Consider the following 19,715-nt stretch of genomic DNA (forward strand, 5'->3'; position numbering starts at 1 on the left):
CTTGTGAAGTAGACATGCTTTCACAAATACACGGAGGGAAAGGAGTAAAAAGAGAGTCCAACATGACATTCTAGGTTTCCAATTAGACTCCATGAGGAGCCACTTACAAATGTGGAAAAATTATAAAAAAGCTAACCTGTGAATATTCTCAAAATCAAAAGGGAAAGCATATAATTAAGAGAGATAAATGACCAGAATAGGGAAGTAAAAACACATCAGATGTTCTGCATTTCTAAAGCTCACTATTCATGAAGGAAGCACACTTTCATTTATTGGGCACTTACTCGGGCCCTTTCAGGTATTTATCTCATCTGAAGTTTTTGTCTAACTCAAGAACACAAGCTTTAGAGTCCCAACATTTAGATTTGAATCTCACCTTTGCTGCTTACTTACTAGCTGGATGATCTTAAGGAAAATAATAAGACAACTTGATAAGGAAGTACCTTTAAGGACTGAGCAAGTTATAAAGTGCTTACTTCAAGTTGTATACTTATATGTGCACTTATTGAAATGTTTATTTTTCTCTTAGCTTTTCTGTATTTTTAAAATTAACATTTCTTAAATTTGGAGAAATACTGCCACACTCGACCAGCCATTTACTTTAATCAACGCAATGCTTATGAAAGGCATTTTTATACCTACAAAATTTGAAGGAAAAACTGCCTTTACCTGGACGACTTCAGTGCCTTCAATTATTTTCCTGTAGTAGGACACTGATGGAGAACTAGTACTTCCTGCAACAACATAGGACCTCTCTGGGTAAGCCAAGTCCCAAAACCTAGGGAAAAGGAAACGAATGGTGATAATCTTTGAAGGAGAAGGGGAGGAACTAATATTGGCTTGCATTTATCAATGCATAACTTATTTTCTTTTGCATTAGAAAAAGATATTTTTCTAGAACTATATAAAATTAGTTACAAATGAAGGATTAATAGCTATCCTTGCAAGATGTGGATGACTTTAAACAATACCGTAGTGCTAAAATCCTATATAATTAAAGGCTAATATGCAAAGACCAAACGGCAGAACAACCAGTCACTATGACATGTGCTGACCACCAGGGGCGTGTGCAGAACATGGTGGGCACTGGCCGTGGTGGGATGGTGAAGCAGGGGTGCCAGACCAAGGCAGGGTGCTGGTCGCTGTCATCAGGGCGAGCCTCTGGTGGTTACTGAAAATTCTCTGCTCCCATGCACTGCAGTCCCGCTGGCGCTTGCACCCGCTGCTGGCCCTGATCGTCCCTGAGGGCTTCACCACCTCCCCATGCTCCTGAGAGGTGATCAGGACAGCAGCCTCCGCTTGCACCTGCTGATGGTGCCAGCCCCAATCACTCCGCACAATCAGCGGGTACAAGCGGGGCCCGGCAGGTGTGGGCTGCCAGCAGACAGGGGAACAGGGGCCAAGACCCGCCCCTAGGCCTACCGCAGCCTCACGGCCCACAGTTCCTTTCAAGGTGCACGAATTCGTGCACTGGGCCCCTAGTATATAATAAACCCCACCCCAGTGTTAACTGTAGTATCCATCTATATTTTATTAACATTCCCCTTTTATCTGTTGCATAAAGTGTTCTTTATCAGATACTATACCTTATTTTCATGTCTGAGCCAGCTGTCAGCAGGATAGGATTTCCATCTGCAGGACTACAGTAGATACCATGAACACTGTGAGGAGAAGGCTTAAAAGAAAGAAATATGAGTCAAATATAAGGTAACAGTGTATTCCACAAATGGTACCATTTCTAGAGATAAGTCAATTGTCAGGCTTTAAGAGACTGATTATGTATGTCTTGTATATTTCTTTCTTTGGAACTTTAAAATGCATTCGCTTTGTATCATCCTAAATAAAGAGGCAAAGACTGTTCAGCTTCCTAAAATTTTCTATTTTGGATCAGCAGGAGAAAAAAATCTTCCCTTTCTTGGCAACATAATTAAAAACAAAGTGTATATAAGAGGGTCATGTTCCATTTTTTTAATGATCTAAACATCAATCTGGGCTTTTCCTATTTAACCCAGATTTGTACTGGGGTTCTAAAGAGATATCACAAACTTTATGGAGCTAGTAACCAAAACGCCCAAAGAAACAAACACTAGTCAGCCCAAGGAAATGAAAAGCACCCAGGCTGCAATGGCCACCTAATACTTAAACATAACCCAAAAGCCCAACAGATCATGTTTGGTAAAATGTCTGCAATTGTATTGGCCTTTATGGTAAAAACTGGAGTCAAACCTGTAACTCAGAAAGCGGTGGTGCACTACTGGCCCAGAGAGTGAATCTTCTGTCGCCCGTCTCCATGTCCCACATTGACACTTCATTGTTGCCCTGAACGGCTAAGGGAAACAAAGGCCAGCACCATTACTCAGGTAAGAACTCTGCACTCACATCTAGGTAGATAATCCAAGTCAGCCTGTACCCATTTCCATTTTTTCCCATCCTGCAAGGAATGTTCACTAGCACTTTTAAATACCATTGTGACCCTGTCACACTAGACTAGAGTGCAAAGAGATGTTTTTAATAGCCTACCAGTACATATTTACTGAAGTCCCACAAAGTGGGGTGGAAAGTCAAATCATAAAGATTTGCCAGTCTAGAAGTAGAAAAAATACAAAGAACTACAAAGTTCCACCTGAACTCAAGAAAGGAAAAGATCACATCCAGGGGGTAAGAATCTAGGTTGCCTCATGGAGATGTCTACACCGAGACTGAAAGGACAAGTAAAGCTGGACGGATATAGGTGGCCTACAGGTAAATCATTTCAGGCAGAAAAAAATGGAATGAGCAAAAAACGCAAAAACAAATCGCTGTGTTTTGGGGAAGCCTGAGCAGTTGGTCTGAGTGAAGCTCATTTGTGATAGTAGAAAGAGGAAAAGGTAAGGAAAGATTACAAAAGAAGAAAACTGCAGGCCTGAGAGACATCCTTACGGGTTTTTGAGCAGGGGGAATAATAATACCCAGCCGTCATTCATACTAATTGAACCAACAATATTTACTATGAGCTAGTCATTGTCCTAGGCACTGATGAAAAGGCAGCAAACAATTTCAAATCATTCCCTGCTTCACAGCATTTACATACTAGTGGTGACAACAAACCACAAATATGCAAAGGCCCTGAGCAGGAATGTGCTTTTAATTCAAGGAAAGAACCAGGAAGCCAGTGTAGCTGGAGCAGACTGAGCATGGGCAATCAGCAGAAAATGTGCAGTAGTGCTCGTCACTGTCCACTCTCAGGTTGACCCCCACGAACCACTAACAGGATCCTGTGACTGCTGGCTTCTAGATGGTTTGGGCCTTGGTTTAAGATAAATGGCACCTCAAAATAACCAGGTCCTAGTCCCAAGCCTATGGATGTTACTTTATATGGAAAAGTGACTCTACCAATGTGATTAAGGATCTTGAGACAGGGATGGGTGGTTATCCTGAATTGTCCAGGTGAGCCCTAAATGCAAATACAAGTGTCCTTATAAGAGGGAGGCAGATGGCGCTAGCTTTGAAGATGGAAGAAGGAGTCACAAGCCAAGGCATACAGCTTTAAAAGCAGAAAAAGGCAAGGAAATGGATCCTCCCCTAGAGACTCTACGGGGAATGTGGCCCTACTACCACCTTGATTTTGGCTCAGCAAAACTCATTTTGAATTTCTGGGCTCCAGGACTGTTAAAGAATAAAGGTTGTTTTAAGCTACCAAGTTAGTGGTAATTTATTACAGTAGTCACAGGACACTAACGCACACCTACACGACCCCAGTAAGATCAAGAGATGGATGAAAAGTCAGTCACCTCAGGCTGGTTGTATCCCTCACCTCAAATCACTACTCCTCTCAAAGGGGCCTTTTCTATTCAACTTCCTTCCAAATTACAGTAACCATCCCCTTCTGCCTTCCTCTGCTAATCTGCTGGTACCAGCCCTGTTTTATTGCATGTTCTTTTATACTGCCTCTACTCCTACACCTTTATAAACAGTTCCTTTGGAAATAAATCCTCCTCCTTTGGGTATGCCATCTATTTCCTGTTAGAACCCTGACTGATAAAGGTCAGAGAGGCTGCAGGGGAGAAGTTTGGCTGTTACTTAGGATGAGAAGCCACTGGAAGGTACTGAGCAGAAGAAAGGACAGTCTTAAGAGGTAAGTATCAAAGCAGGGAGTTACAAGGATATTGATGCATAGAGACAAGAGATTATGGTGGTTTGGACTAGGGAGTGATGGAGACAGTAAAAAGGGGTCAGATTCTGAATATCTTTTAAGATAGAACATATATGATTGGCTGATGGACTGAAGTGGACTAAAGGAAGAAGAATCAAGCACAACACAAGGCTTCTTTCTGAGCAGTTAGCATAAAAGAGCTGCTGTTTACTGAGGAACACTGTAGGATGGGCAGATTTGTCTCAGAGGAAGTGGTGAGGAACCTGGTAGAGAGGAAACAAGTGTTCAGTTTGGACATGTCAAGTTTAAATTAAGATGGCTATTCAACCTCTTAGAGGAGATTTTAAATAAGACAACTATAAAAATTTGAATAGGTTTAGTATTTAAATATGGCATAAGATCACAGAAGGAAACCAGTGTAGAAAGAGACGCGGTTGAGACCAAAGACTGAGCCCTGCGGCAGGCCACAATTTAAAAGTCAGTAGATGAGGAGGAACCAGCAAATCAACGAATAGGTGAACAGAGAGAGAGAGGTCCTTGGAATCAGGTGGGTGAGTATTTTAGAAAGAGGAAACAATCCACTGACCAAATGTAAGTCCAATAAGAGGCGGGAGGAGTGATGACCACTGAATTTGACAGCATGGTGACAGGCAGCAGCAGCGTATGAGATGGACTATGTGTATGAGAAGGGACCAGAAAAAGCCTAGATTCAAGAAGACCAATGAGGAAACATTAGAATAACAAGACCTATATTTATCAAGCACTATTTCTGCCCCAGGCTATGTGCTTTATATGTGTTATCTCAAATTCTTACAATTCTGCTAGGTAAATGTTTTAAACCACATTTTACAGATGAGGAAAGTGAGTTTCAGAGACCTGCCCAAGTATTCATACAAGAAAATGTGAATGCTCAATGAGGGGAGGGAAGAAAAGGAAGGCTGTAAGAAGCACAGTAGAAACAGATCAATAACAAATGGTAACAAGGATGAGTCAAGATTTCTAGGAAGATGGTGGCAGCTTTATCAAAAATACGAGATGTAAGAGAAAGAAAACGAAAGGGAAACAGCGACAGCAATGGAAGGTGATGTGGCAACTGATGAGATTATTTTTAAACAATAAGTGAGTGGTAATGAGATATCAGTGGTGGGAACTTCAAAACAGAACAAAATCAAGTATTCTGTTCATATGTAAAATAAAAACTTAAGAACATGAGTCTTGGCAGCACTAAGAAAACCCTCCAATGTACCTGCTATCACCCAGGACTGATGACGGGGGTGCATTGAGAGGCGTCTGATCCGAGCCCTGGAAGGATGGCAGTGACTGGAAATTGGCAACTGGAACCTCATGTCCCAACAAGCCATGGTACCACTGCTTGTACCTTAAAGAGAAAAAACAAAACAACGCCCAAAAGATCACCATCTAATGATTAAAGCGTATCAGGCTACGTTTATACAAATGGTAAACAGCATTAACTTTGTATGAATATATTTTAAAACTGACTTAGTCACTGAGAAAAAAACTTTGTTGTCATGAAGCTGTCTCAGTTTCAAACCACCTTTAGTTATTAAATAACAAAGATAAAAGTGCTTATCACAATACTACAGAAGTGTCTAACAAATGTAAATTGAAATGAGTAATTCATTAATTACTGGCACTGTCATTAATTGCCAAAGGCACACAAAAAACACCCAGAAAATCTAGAGGATACAAATTGAATTTGATACTCAAAATGTTCAGAAGCCTTAAATAACCAGAGATGTTTTACTGGCATTCAATGAACATCTTACCAATCCCACAGTAAGGGGCAAGCAGCTTTGTAGCTATCCCAGATATCAATCATTTCCATGTGCCCTTTTCCACAAAACATTCTGGAGACAGGTATGGGTGTCTAATCATAGCAGAAACTGGCATATGTTCTTGCACATCTGCCCACAACAACTCAAATCCCACATACAATGCCGCCCACCCCAAAAGAAAGTCTACCCTAATACTTAGCAGCTGACTGTGACAGGGGCACCGAACATATTCTTGGATAGATCTCCAATTCCACAGGAGAGACTGGGGGGTGGGAAAAGACAAAAGAACAGCAGGGTCCTTCCGTCTGTCACCCTGGCCCATACCAGGACAATGGCTCAAATGACCACAGCTAGTAATGGCTGCCCCCTCAAAGCTGGCCTGGCTGCCTGAGAGAGAGCCACTGCCATCTGCTAATACACTAAGTGTTGAATATCTGCTCTTCTAGGCCTGGCATTACATCTTCCTGTACCTGTACAGTTTATTCACACAAAAGGCAAAAAATAATGCATTCCATATAAACTCTATAAAAAGTAATAAAAGGGCATATGTTTCACAATCATAAATGCAAGTTAGGAAATCTAAAAACCAAAATTCAAACAGCAGATTACAATTCTTCTGAAAAAGTACCAAATGGGGGGGGGGGGGGGGGGGGAGAGAAACGATGTGGTACCTTCTCAAGGAGCAGGTTCAAAGCTCTATGGAGGGAAAAAATGTGAAACTACAACATGGCAAAGAAGCAAGATCACATGGTACATCTCCAAACTTTGAGGAATAGGAGGCAGGAAGGAATAATAAGGCAAGAAATCATTCAGCACCAGGCCCAGTAATAGTTACTTTCACCTCATTAAATAAATCCTTCAAGCAGCCCCTGAAAGGATTAGCCCCTTAAAGGATACTGAGACTTAGAGGAGTTAAGTAGTTTGCCTGAGGTTATTGGAATTTAAGAGTCTGCCTAAACTGAAATGTTCTCATTCATAAACCAAGCCTGCTGCTTCCCTGGCAGAATAAGAGAATGCCAGCCAATCTGATCGCTGTAATAATTATAAAGAGGCTCATTTAAGAACAAAGAGAAAAAGGAAATTGTCTTATGCATTCAGATACATAATTTCACTCTTTCTAATCTGTTTTTTAATGAATAAAAATTAAATTGCAAGTGCTTATAACATAATAATTATGAAAAGAAAAGATGGGAACAAAAGAGAAAAAGCTTTTACAAGGAGGCAATCCAGACATCAGTGGCATTCAAACCTCAGTCAAGGATTTGAGAGTGAGCTTACCAATGCAGAGCCAGCACTGGTGGATGTCCACAGCAAAGGAAGTTATGAGGCCGGACTTCAAATCGTGCTTTAATGTCCACGCGTTGCTTGAAGACCTGAGGTCCCAGCCAACCAGAGAGCCATTCACAGTGGCATAGGCCAGAACGGACTGCGCCCCGGAGTTGAAGTGATGCATATCCACAACACAGCCATCCTCCTTCGGGTCTAGAATCCTAAAGAAATACACAAGAGGCCAAACCTTTTCCAGTCTGAAAACATAGTACCAGTCTCCATTAAGATAAATTTATATTCTAATCATGGTCAAGACATAAAAACTGTGACCCATTAGGACAATGATAGCTGAGGCATTTTAAAAAAATTATTTTAGACATACAGAAGAAATGCAAAAACAGTACAAAGAATTCCTGTATATCCTTTACCCAGCTTTCCCTATGTCAACACCTTACACAAAATCATAGAACTTCTATCAAAACTAAGAATTTAACATTGGTACAATACTAGTAAAGTGCCAAATATATTAGGGTGTCATCAGTTTTTCTACTAGTGTCAACTGTTCCAGGAGCCAAACCAAAATACCACATGGAATTTGTCATGTCTCCTCAGTCTTTCATTTTCTTTCATGACCTTTTGGAAGGCTACTAGTGGGTTAATTTATAGAATATCCTTCAATTTTGGTTTGCCTCATGTGTTCTCACAAATAAGACTAAGTTTATGCCTTATTGGAAAGGAGACCACAGAAGTGACATGCCCTTCTCGGTGCATATATAAGGGAGTACCTACTATTAGTATGTATAATTGGTGATGTTAACCTTGATCATTTAGCTAATGTGGTATCTGCCAGGTTTCTCCACTGTACCTTGCTATTTTTCCATTTATAACTATAACTAGAGGACCGGTGCACAAATTCGTGCACTGGTGGGGTCCCTTGGCCTGGCAGGCGATCAGAGCCGATGGGGGCTGGCCAGCCAGGGAGGGACCACCGGAGTGTTCCAGGGAGTGTCTGGCCCTCTTGCCCAGTCCCGATCGGCCGGACCCCAGCAGCAAACTAACCTACCAGTCGGAGTGTCTTCCCCCTGGTGGTCAGTGCGTGTCATAGCAACTGGTTGAGCGGTCGACCAAACAGTCGACCCATCAGTTGGACACTTAACATATTATGCTTTTATTATATAGACTAGTCAATATTTAGGGGAAATGCCTGTGGTGTTCTAATAGTGACTTTCTATTTCCTTCATTCTTTCTGCATTTATAGATTAGAATTATTCTATATGAAAGAGTTGTCCCTTCTATATTAATTTATTTGTTCACTTATTTATATCAGTATGGACTCAAGATATTTGTATTATTCTTTGAGTTATTACCCAATACTATTGTGATTTTCTTTTTAAATTTAGATATAGTAAAGTTCACTGTCTGTGGTATACAGTTCTATGTGTAGCTATCATATGCAAATATCTATGCAAAAAAATTTTTAAATAGTAAATGAATAGCCACCTATCTTCTACCACAGAACCATAGAGAATAATTTCACACCCCAAAAATTGTATTGTGCATCCCCTTTGTACTCAACCCAATCTATTTTCCTCCTTATAATTTTATGTTTTCCTGAATGCCATATAATTGGAAACATACAACATAGAGCCTTTACGTCTGACTCCTTTCATTACAAAAAAGGATTTTAAGATTCATCGATGTTGTTGCATGAGTCAATAGTTTACTTCTTTTATTACTGATAATAAAATAAAAGTAATAAAATATTACTGATACCTTTTTATTCCTTTTTATGTACTAGCCCATTGTATGGATATAACTGGGGTTTTTTTAAGCTTACGCATTTTTAAACTATAAAGAATATCAAATCTTTGTCAGTACATATGCTTTTGTACACACTAATTTAGTTTTCACTCTTAGATCGTGAGTCAGTCAGCAAACATTTTCTGTAAGGAGCCAGATAGTAAATATTTTAGGCTCTGTACTGCATGTTCTTTATTTTGTTTTTTTACAACCCTTTAAAAATACAGAAATCATTCTTAGTTTATGGGCCATACTGCAGGCTGTAGTTTGCTGACCACTCTGTCTTAGATAAATAATTATATTTCACAAACATTCTATTACAAACTATATTCCCTCTAAAGCGATGATGGAAGTCCAAATGCCAAATAAAATGTGTCAAGGTGTCACAAATTCATAACAATTGATCTGATTGAATGAAGCAAACAAACAAAACAAAAAGGAGTCATGGAAAGGTTTCTCTGAAACACACACCTGTCAAACAAACAAAACAAAAAGGAGTCATGGAAAGGTTTCTCTGAAACACACACCTGTCAGGTACAGTGAAATCTAAATATCCTAGCACAATCTCCCAATCTAGGTAGCCCGTGTTTGTTTAGGGAAAAGACAGTAACATGCATACTGAAAAGCACTAGGAGCTGAGAGGGATCCATGCACAGATTGAGCATGTCAGTGTGTGTGCCCTGCCAGCACAGTCACCACACAACACATTTTCCCAATAGTTCTTTGTTACTTTACATGGAACTCAATAGGTATATTGTTGTAGTCATCCTCTGCTGAAACAATTTTAAAGAAAACTGGCCAATAATAGTTTTTTAGTTAAATGTCATATATAGTATGTCCTAGACAAAAGTTGGCCAAAACTGTTTCATGAATGTGTAAAAAATAACACACTTTTAATACAAACAAATGATAAGAACCTAGGTGATCCAACAAACATCCTTTTCTGCCTTACCTACCTCAATGGGCATGACTTATAATCCACTTAACTGTAAGCATCTCCTCATTCTGCTTTCTTCCCCTAGGGCCCACCACCTCTGCTGGCCCTGCCTGCTTTGGCTGGCTAGCTTACACTTGGTCTCATCTCTTCCAGGCCTTCTTTCTTATTCCCTGTAATATGGTACATTATCACACTGCATTGAAATCATCCTCCCATACACTGTAGTTCCTTAGAGAGCAATAACTTATTTTGTCTTTGGAACCCTCAGTGTGTAGCATACTGGTCAGTTGAAAAATTGTCCTGCTTTATCTTTAAATATCTTACTTGGCAAGTGTTTACTCTGTAGGCAATCATGATTTATAAGTAGTGAAGGAACCTCTTAAATAAAACCAGCCAGTATTTTGTTTTAAAATGATAAGCTAATCATCTGAAAAGCTACACTCCATGTTTCCAACAACTTCAGAGGTTTTAATGCCAAGTGACAGATGACATTTGTTTTCTTTAATGAAGAACATCCATATTCTCAAAATCAGCTAGCCAGAGTTCTGCTTTTAGTAACTGAGAGATAAGATGTAACTGATAATTAGATTATTCAGATATATTCCAGACCGGAATGAGCCCCAAGTTCAAAATTGCCCTTCTGATCTTTTGACAAACTGGCAGAAAATAAAACATGCGACATAGTTTTCTAAAACTAACTACATGTGATAAAGATTTGAGTTGGAAACACAACTGTATTTCACATGCTTAAAAATAGAAGTGCAATGTAATAAATCCTCAGTTGATCCAAACTACATTGAAGAGGGAGGGCTAAATTACTCTAGGGCTCTAAATGCAGTTAAAAAAACAACCCACAAAAGATAGATACCTGCTTTGTAGAGGATGAATTTTAGGAGACTTGGGCAACTTAGAAGCCTCGATTCCAAGAAGCTGGACAGCACCATTATCAGACGCTATGGCCAAGTAGTGGGAACCCTGGCAGAATGTGAGAGTCTTGACATGTCCTCCAATTCGGCTATATGTAAGAATAGATCTGCACAAAAGAAAACTAGGATTGCATTTCTGAAAGGCCACAAGAGCATTATTATTGCTAATATTAAATATCTATGACATTAACAAAAAAGTACTACTTTGAGTTCCATTACATCTCCTTGATCGCGTAACAAAAACAAAAGTCCCACTCAAAGGTACAAAATCGCCTTTTCTTCTGATAATTTCAAATGGCTACCCTGGTTTGGCTCAGTGGATAGAGCATCAGCCTGTGGACCAAAGGGTCCTAGGTTCAATTCCGGTCAAGGGCACATACCTGGGTTGCAGGCTCCTCCCCGGCCCAGGCCCTGGTCAGGGCTTGTGCAGGAGGCAACCAATCGATGTATTTCTCTCACATTGATGTTTCTCTCTGTCTTTCCCTCTCTCTTCCACTCTCCCTAAAAATCAATGGAAAAATATCCTCGAGTGAGGATTAAAAAAATCAAAAGGCTATCCTCACATACTTCTCTCCTATCACAGAAAGACTATTCATCCTTCTTTTCAATTGGAACTCCCATACTTGTGGGTCCTGATGCAGTTCTCCTTCCACTCCTGCAAAACCTTAAACCCTACTCATACACCTTCAGTTACTCTATAATCCCTAAGCGCAGCCTAGCACAGCAGGGAAACACTGGCATGGAAGCAAAGAGCTGAGTTCCACTATTGACTACCTATATGATCGTGGTCGAGCCACTTAACCTACTCTGTCTTCGTTTACTCATCTACAAAACAAGGACTGCCCAATTAACTAACTGGGACATAGTAAAGCTCAAATAAACTATAAAACATTAATAAAGGCAAAATATTATGATAATATTCAGTCTCTCCCACACACATGCTGACCTCTCAAGCTGTCTGTCCTCCTTCCTTATATTCATTGCCAAAGTTCTTGAATATCTGATCTACATAGGATGCCTGCCCTCCATTATTACCAACTCCCTCCTTCATTACCCTACACATAGGTTGCATACTCACCACCTAAGGAGCCATACTCTAAAAGGTCTCAAGCCCTAATCAGAAAATTTATTTATTTATTTATTTTAAATATATATATTTTATTGATTTTTTACAGAGAGGAAGGGAGAGGGATAGAGAGTTAGAAACATCGATGAGAGAGAAACATCGACCAGCTGCCTCCTGCACGCCCCCACTGGGGATGTGCCCGCAACCAAGGTACGCGCCCTTGACCGGAATCGAACCCGGGACCTTTCAGTCCGCAGGCTGACGCTCTATCCACTGAGCCAAACCGGTTTTGGCAGAAAATTTATTAATCTCTATATTTTGTTATATATCCTTCCAAATGATTTTCTATGCGTATTATAATATATTCATATTTGCTTTTTAAATAAATATGGATCGTATTTTATATTTTTTATTAATCACATCTCTAGTTTACTTTTTAACAATAGCTTTGTTGAGATACAGTTCTCATACCTTAAAGTGTGCAATTCAGTAATTTTTAGTATATTAACAAAATTCTACATAGATTATCAGAATCTAATTCCAAAATATTTTCATTAATAAGAAACCCCAAAAGAAAGCCACCTCACACCATCAACATTCACTCCCTTCTTTCCCCTCCCCCTTAAATTTTCTATGAATTTGCCTATTTTGAATGTTTCATATAAATGAAATCATGCATTATGTAGCCTTCTGTACCTGGCTTTTTTCACTTAGCTTAATGTTTTCAAAGGTTCATCAAAGGTTCACCCATTCCTTTTTATGGCCAAATATTATTCCCTTGTATGGATATACCACCTTCTGTTTATCCATTCATCAGCTTATGAACATTTGTGTTGTTTAGCTACTATGAAAAATACTACTATAAACATCTATAAGAGTAAAAGCATAATATGCTAATTAGACCACACAAAGCCATAGCGGGCAGGGGCCACGGCAGAGGCGGCAGAGGCCCTGGGCCGTGGCAGTGGTGGGCCGGGGCCAAGGCCCTTGCACGAATTTCGTGCATCGGGCCTCCAGTTTGTGTATAAGTCTTTGTGTAGATATATGTCCAAAGTAGTGCCTATAAGGGCCCACCAGAATGGTAGATGAGTAAAGAGAGACAGGGACAAGGTAATGGGAGAGATGGAAATGCCAGTATGCTCAGTCTCTCACATTTGTGTTTCTCTCTCTCTCCTCTCTTCTCTCTTCTCTCTTCTCTCTCTCTCTCTCTCTCTCTCTCTCTCTCTCTCTCTCTCTCTCTCTCTCACAGGGACAAGGTAATGGGAGAGATGGAAATGCCAGTATGCTCAGTCTCTCACATTTGTGTTTCTCTCTCCTCCCTCCCTCCCTCCCCCCCTCCCTCCCCCCCCCCCCCCCTCTCTCTCTCTCTCTCTCTCTCTCTCTCACAGGGACAAGGTAATGGGAGAGATGGAAATGCCAGTATGCTCAGTCTCTCACATTTGTGTTTCTCTCTCCTCTCTCTCTCTCTCTTCCTCTCTCTCTCTCTCTCTCTCTCTCCCTCCCTTCCTCAATACTAAGATATAACTTAGAAACCATAAAATTCATTCTTTTTAAAGGGGTTTATAATATAATCACTAAGTGTGGAACCATCACCATTATTTAATTCCAGAACATTTTCCTCATCCAGAAAGAAACCCTGTACCCAATAGCAGTCACTCCCCAGTGTTCCCTCCCAGCTCCTGGCAACTACTAATCTATTTTCTGTTTCTATGGATTTGTTTATTCTGGACATTTCATATAAATGGAATCATATATGCTAGATGGCCTTTGGATCATGCTTCTTTCACTTAGCATAATGTTTTCAAGATTTATCTATGTTGCAACAAGAATCAATATTTCATTCCTTTCTACTAGTATTGCTAAGTAATATTCCACTATATGGATATACCATATTTGGTTTATCCATTTGACAGTTGACAGACATTGTGGTTTCCACTTTTTAGCTATTATGAAAAATGCTGCTCTAAACACTAGTGTACAGATTTTTGTGTGAACATGTTTTCAACTATTTGGAGTTTTTCTACCTATGAATGAAATTGCGGGGTCATAAGGTAACTCTATGATTAGCATTTTGAGAAACTGCCAAACTGTTTTTGCAAAGTTGCTATACCATTTTATATTCCCACCAACAATGTATGAAAGCTCCAATTTCTCCCCATGCTCTCTAACACTTGTTATGGTCTTTTTATTACAGCCATTCTAGTGGGTGTGAATTGGTATCTCATTTTGGTTTGGGTTTGCCTTGCCCTAGTGACAAATGATGTGAAGTACCTTTTCAAATACTTTTGGGTCCTATTTGGAGAAAAATCTATTTGAATCCTTTTTTTTTTTTTTATTGTTGCTTTTTTATTGAGTTGAATGTGTTTATTGAGGTGCATGTGTTTGTAATTGTTATGTTTTCCTGAGGCACTGACCCTTTTATTATTATAAAATGTTCTTGTCTCTAGTAGCAATTTCTATCTTAAAGTTTATCTTGTCTGATATTAATATAGCCTCACCAGCTCTCTTAGGTACTGTTTGCATGGTATATCTTTTTCAGCCATTTCACTTTTAACCTATTTGTGACTTTGAATTAGACAGCACAGGAATATGTTGTTTGTTCATCCTTTCTGCCCTTTGTTTATGTTTAATGTGAGTATCAATAAGGCAGGATTTATGTATGACATCTTGCTATTTGTTTTCTCTCTCTTACATGGTTTTTGTTGTTGCTGTTCTTCTGTTCTTCCGTTACTGCCTTCTTTTTGTGAAAAAGATATTTTTAGTATCCATTTTAATTCCCTCGTTGTTTCTTTCACTATGTTTCTGAGTTTTACTAAGTATTTTTAACAGTTTATTTTTTAGTGATTGCCCTAGGAAATACAATAACATCTAAAAGTGATCAAATTAATACTAATTTAATTTTATTAATAGACAAAAACTTTGCTCCAATATATATCTCTGTTCCCTGCTCCCTTCTCTGTACTATTATTGTCATAAATTATTTATTTACATAAGCCCCAAAATACAGTTTTACAATTTTTCTTTATAGGTCATTTTTAAGTTAGTAGGTAAAAATAGTTACAAAAAATAATTTATATTCTCATATTTACTTATGTATATATTTTTTCAGTGCTCCTTATTTCTTCAGGTAGGTTCAAATTACTGCCTTGTGTCTCTTCCTTTCAGCACAAAATATTCCTTTTAGGGAAAATCTGCTAGCAATAAATTCCGTTTTTATTTCACTTGGAATTTCACCCTTTTTTCATATATATATATTCTAGAGGCCCGATGCACGAAATTCGTGCATGGGGGGGGGGTAACCGCAGCCCAGCCTGCACCCTCTCCAATCTGGGACCCCTCGAGGGATGTCCGACTGCCCGTTTAGGCCCGATCCCAATAGGATCGGGCCTAAACGGGCAGTCAGGACATCCCTCTCACAATCCAGGACTGCTGGCTCCCAACTGCTTGCCTACCTGCCTTCCTGATTGCCCCTAACCGCTTCTGCCTGCCAGCCTGATCAGCCCCTAACCACTTCCCTGCCAGCCTGATTGATGCCTAACTGCTCCCCTGCCAGTCTGATTGCCCCTAACTGCCCTCCCCTGAACGCCTGGTCACACCTAACTGCCCTTCCCTACAGGCCTGGTCCCCCCCAACTGCCCTCCCAACTGCCTTTCCCTGCAGGCCCGGTCACCCCCAATTTCCCTCCCCTGCAAGCTTGATCGCCCCAACTACTCTCCCCTGCAGGCTTGATCGCCCCCATCTGTCCTCCCTTGATGGCCTGGTCCTCCGCAACTGCTCTGCCCTCCTGGCCTGATCGCCCACAACTTCCTCCCCTTACAGGCCTGGTCCCTCCCAAATGCCCTCCCCTGCTGACCATCTTGTGTCCACATGGGGGAGGCCATCTTTGACCACATGGGGGCAGCCATCTTGTGGGTTGGAGTGATGGTCAATCTGCCTATTACTCTTTTATTAGATAGGATAGAGGCCTGGTGCACGGGTGGGGGCCAGCTGGTTTGCCCTGAAGGGTGTCCCGGATCAGGGTGGGGTTCCCTTGGGGCGTGAGGCGGCCTGGGCGAAGGGCCTGTGGTGGTTTGCAGGCCGGCCATGCCCCACAGCGACCCAAGCGGATGCCCTGGTATCTGGGATTTATTTATCTTCTATAATTGAAACGTTGTAGCCTTGATCGGAGCCAAGCCTCCCGCTTGCTCCATGGCCTCAGCCATTTTTGTTGGGATTTATTTATCTTCTATAAATGAAATTTTGTAGCCTTGAGCAAAGGTCAAGGCAGGCCAGGGCTGCAGAAGCTTGGCTTCCTCCATCGCCGGGGGCAACTCAAGCCTCATGCTCTCTCCAGCTCCGTGGCTGCTGCCATTTTTGTTGGGATTTACTTATCTTCTATAATTGAAACTTTGTAGCCTTGAGTGGAGGCCTGGACCTGTGAGAGTGTGCGGAAAGCTTGGCTTCCTCCATTGCCAGGGAAACCCAAGCCTCCTGCTTGCTGCAGCTCCATGGCCACAGACATCTTGGTTGGGTTAATTTGCATATTCACTCCTGATTGGCTGGTGGGTGTAGCAGAGTGATGGCTAATTTGCATATTACTCTTTTGCTAGGATTAGAGGCCCGGTGCATGAAATTCAGGCACTCGGTGGGGGGAGGGTCCCTCAGCCCAGCCTGCACCCTCTCGCAGTCCAAGAGCCCTTGGGGGATGTCCGGCAGTTGGACATCCTTAGCACTGCCATGGGGGTGGGAGAGGCTTCCGCCACCGCTGCTGCACTTGCCAGCCTGTGAGCCTGGCTTCTGGCTGAGCAACACTCCCTCTGTGGGAGCACACTGACCATCAGGGGGCAGCTCCTGCATTGAGCGTCTGCCCTCTGGTGGTCAGTGCGCATCATAGCGACCAGTCATTCTGCCATTTGGTCAATTTGCATATTAGCCTTTTATTATATAGGATGTTTGTAGAAGAAGCATTTATGGAAAATATAATCTAGAATACTATAAAGGATTAAATTGAAAAATCTTTGTGAAAGTTTAAAAAAAAACAGCAATTTTTCAAGTAGTCCTCAAGGGACAAATTAAAAGTATAATTCAAATAAGAAAGAAAATGGCAGGGCCAAGATCCAGTGGCCTAAATCACCAATCATAATTCAATCAAAAAGTTGGGACTGGGAACTGGGTAGTCAGTCCGCCAACATAACACATAGGGGAGAAGCATCAGTAGTCAGAATGTGCCAATAACATTTCCTGAGAAAACACATCACTTTTATTGCTCTAACCCAGCCACCAGCTGTTCCTCACTGGGTTCTGGCACTGATAATGATCTGCTTACCCCCTCATTGGTTCATGAAGGCATGTGATGAGAGCAACACATTCTGTTCCCTTCTCTTCTTCCCCACCCCAGACCTGGAATGAAGCACCTCCAAGCCAAGGCCTATTGCACTCAACAAGAGAGCAGGTGTTAATGGCAAAGCAAGAGAACAGATGCACTCAGGGGAAATCCAATCTCAAGTTAGAAGTTGGATTCATCTGTTAGCTTTGCAAAATCTCACTTGTTAATTCCCACAAGATTTTTACCACGGAGCCATGCCCTCTGTATCCCAGCATCATACTTTAGGCAGTGGTATTCAAGTGTCACATTTCAAAAAAAGCTAACAGATGAATCCAACTTCTAATTTGAGAAGTTTCCTAATGTCAATTAAACTTATCCTCCTAATAAAAGTGACAATGAATGCAAATGATGATGGTAATAACAAAGAACCATTTGGAAAGTAATTATCAGAAGAGATGTTTAAAATGTTTATAAAAATGCTATTAACAGTGGGGGAAGAATTAAAAAATGGTTGTAAGCAAGGAAGAGGCAGGGATTGTATGTGGAAGAATATGAGGGGAATAAGCTGGTATGATGCTAATGCTCTGTATCTCTAGAGAAGTTTAAGTTGCACAGATGTATTTGTTAAAACTCATGAAATGGTTCACTTAAGATCTGTGTACTTCATAACATAAATTTTATGCCAAAAAAAAAAACACTATAAACAAATATTGAGCTCTAGTTAATGATATGCAAGCAGTTTTTAGAGGAGTTTACTGATGTCCACAACTTACTTTGAAATACATATTTTAAAGATAGATTGATAGGAAGATGGATAATTATGAGAGCAAATACAATAAAATTATTAATTACAGAATGTGCATGGCAAGTACATGAATGTTCACGTGAGACTCAACTTTTCTTGTAGGTTTGAAAATTTCATTAAAAATTTTACAAAAAATTGCTACATGGACCCAGGAATCTCATATCAGTTTTTGTTTTATATTCTGACCAATGCAATGCCAAGAGAGAATGAATAGGGAAGCAATAATTAAGCATGGTGTAAAAATACAGAACCCTTTTAAAAAAAATGAATAGCACAAATTTGTATGAGAGTGATAAGGAGTAAACTTTTAGTTATCAAAGATATTTTGCTGTTTGATTATTCTGTGGTTAACTATGGTTAATGAACTGAGAAGAAAAGCACCAGAGATTCCCCACATCTTTTTATGTACATAAGATTCAACTTTAACTTCTAACAGTTTTCTTTTCAGACCCATACCAAACTAGGCACAAAATATGAATATAGCTGAATTGATGGTAATGGGGAGCTGGGGGAAGGAATGGGGGTGGCAGAAAGATTGCATATCAAGGACTTAACTACAGAGCAATACAAATCTAAAATACTTCTTATAATCACACTTATCAAAATCACATCATGCATATTTAAAGTTTTCAGTATTTCAAGCCATAAGCTATCTCTATTTTGACAATTAACAGTGGGGCAATGGTAGTATGTGTTTCCTTGCATAGCCAGCCATTCCATCATTTTTTGAGTTTTCTCTTACTCATACTCCATCTAATCCATTCAGCAAATCAGATTGGCACAACCATCAAAATATATCCAGAAGCTGGTAATTTCCCAACATCTACACCTCTTCCTTGAATTACTGTAAAGGCCTAACTGCTTCTGTCCTGTTCCTTTTCAATCTATTCTCAACAATCTAACTCAGATCACATCTCTCCTCTGCTCAGAACCCTTCAAAGGTTCCCCATTCCCTCAGAGTAAAAGTCAAAGTCCTTTACAACAGCCTACAAGGCCCTATATAATCTGGCCCCTCTTGTTCCCCTCTCTCATTCATTCTGCTCCAGCCACACGGACCTTTTGGTTGTTCCTCAAACATGTCAAACATCTTTCTACCTCAGGGCCTTCGAAATCCCTGTTTCCTCTACCTAAAATGCTTCTCCCCAAGATATCCACATGCCTCTCTCCCTCACCTTTTTCAGGTCTTTCCTCAAATTATGTTTCTCTTTGTGAAGTATTCTCTGGCCAATTTATTTAGGATTCTACCCTATTGCATTCCCTATCCCTCTTTCCTGCTATCATTTCCTCCATAACATTTTTTACCAACTAACATACTGTATGTTTACTTATACTGTTTATCGTCTATCAGCTCCCACAGAAAAGATATTTTTGTCCATTTATCATTGCTGTATCCCTGGCACTAAGACAATGCCTGTCACACATAGTGTAAGCAATCAATCAATATGTTAACTGAATGAATGAATGGACTCTCCCCCTAAGCATATTTTACCTGGTGGTAGTGGTTTTCCCCTCCATCTTTTGACTGTTCCAGATTTTCACTGTACCATCATTTGAACATGTTGCAAAAAGTGAGTGTTCATCAGAGACTCTAATTCGATTCACAGCAGATTTATGTTCATGAAGATGTGCAACTAGTAGCCCTTTAGGACGCCACCCTGAGAAAAAACAAATGAAACGTT

General features: G+C 40.4%; 1 protein-coding gene across 1 annotated transcript in view; it reads right to left on the reverse strand.

The window, feature by feature from the left end:
• PIK3R4 (phosphoinositide-3-kinase regulatory subunit 4) overlaps positions 1–19,715 on the reverse strand; it is a 58,568-nt gene that overhangs the window by 652 nt on the left and 38,201 nt on the right. Inside the window, exons 13-19 of the mRNA XM_028129344.2 lie at positions 19,526–19,691; positions 10,803–10,967; positions 7,207–7,418; positions 5,379–5,510; positions 2,227–2,327; positions 1,587–1,675; positions 670–778 (exon numbers count right to left, since the gene is read on the reverse strand). Of these exons, the coding sequence (XP_027985145.2) occupies positions 670–778; positions 1,587–1,675; positions 2,227–2,327; positions 5,379–5,510; positions 7,207–7,418; positions 10,803–10,967; positions 19,526–19,691 (974 nt within the window). The remainder of the gene's footprint in view (positions 1–669; positions 779–1,586; positions 1,676–2,226; positions 2,328–5,378; positions 5,511–7,206; positions 7,419–10,802; positions 10,968–19,525; positions 19,692–19,715) is intronic.

This window comes from Eptesicus fuscus, chromosome 18 (assembly GCF_027574615.1).
Source record: "Eptesicus fuscus isolate TK198812 chromosome 18, DD_ASM_mEF_20220401, whole genome shotgun sequence".
Classification (NCBI taxonomy): Eukaryota; Metazoa; Chordata; class Mammalia; order Chiroptera; family Vespertilionidae; genus Eptesicus; species Eptesicus fuscus.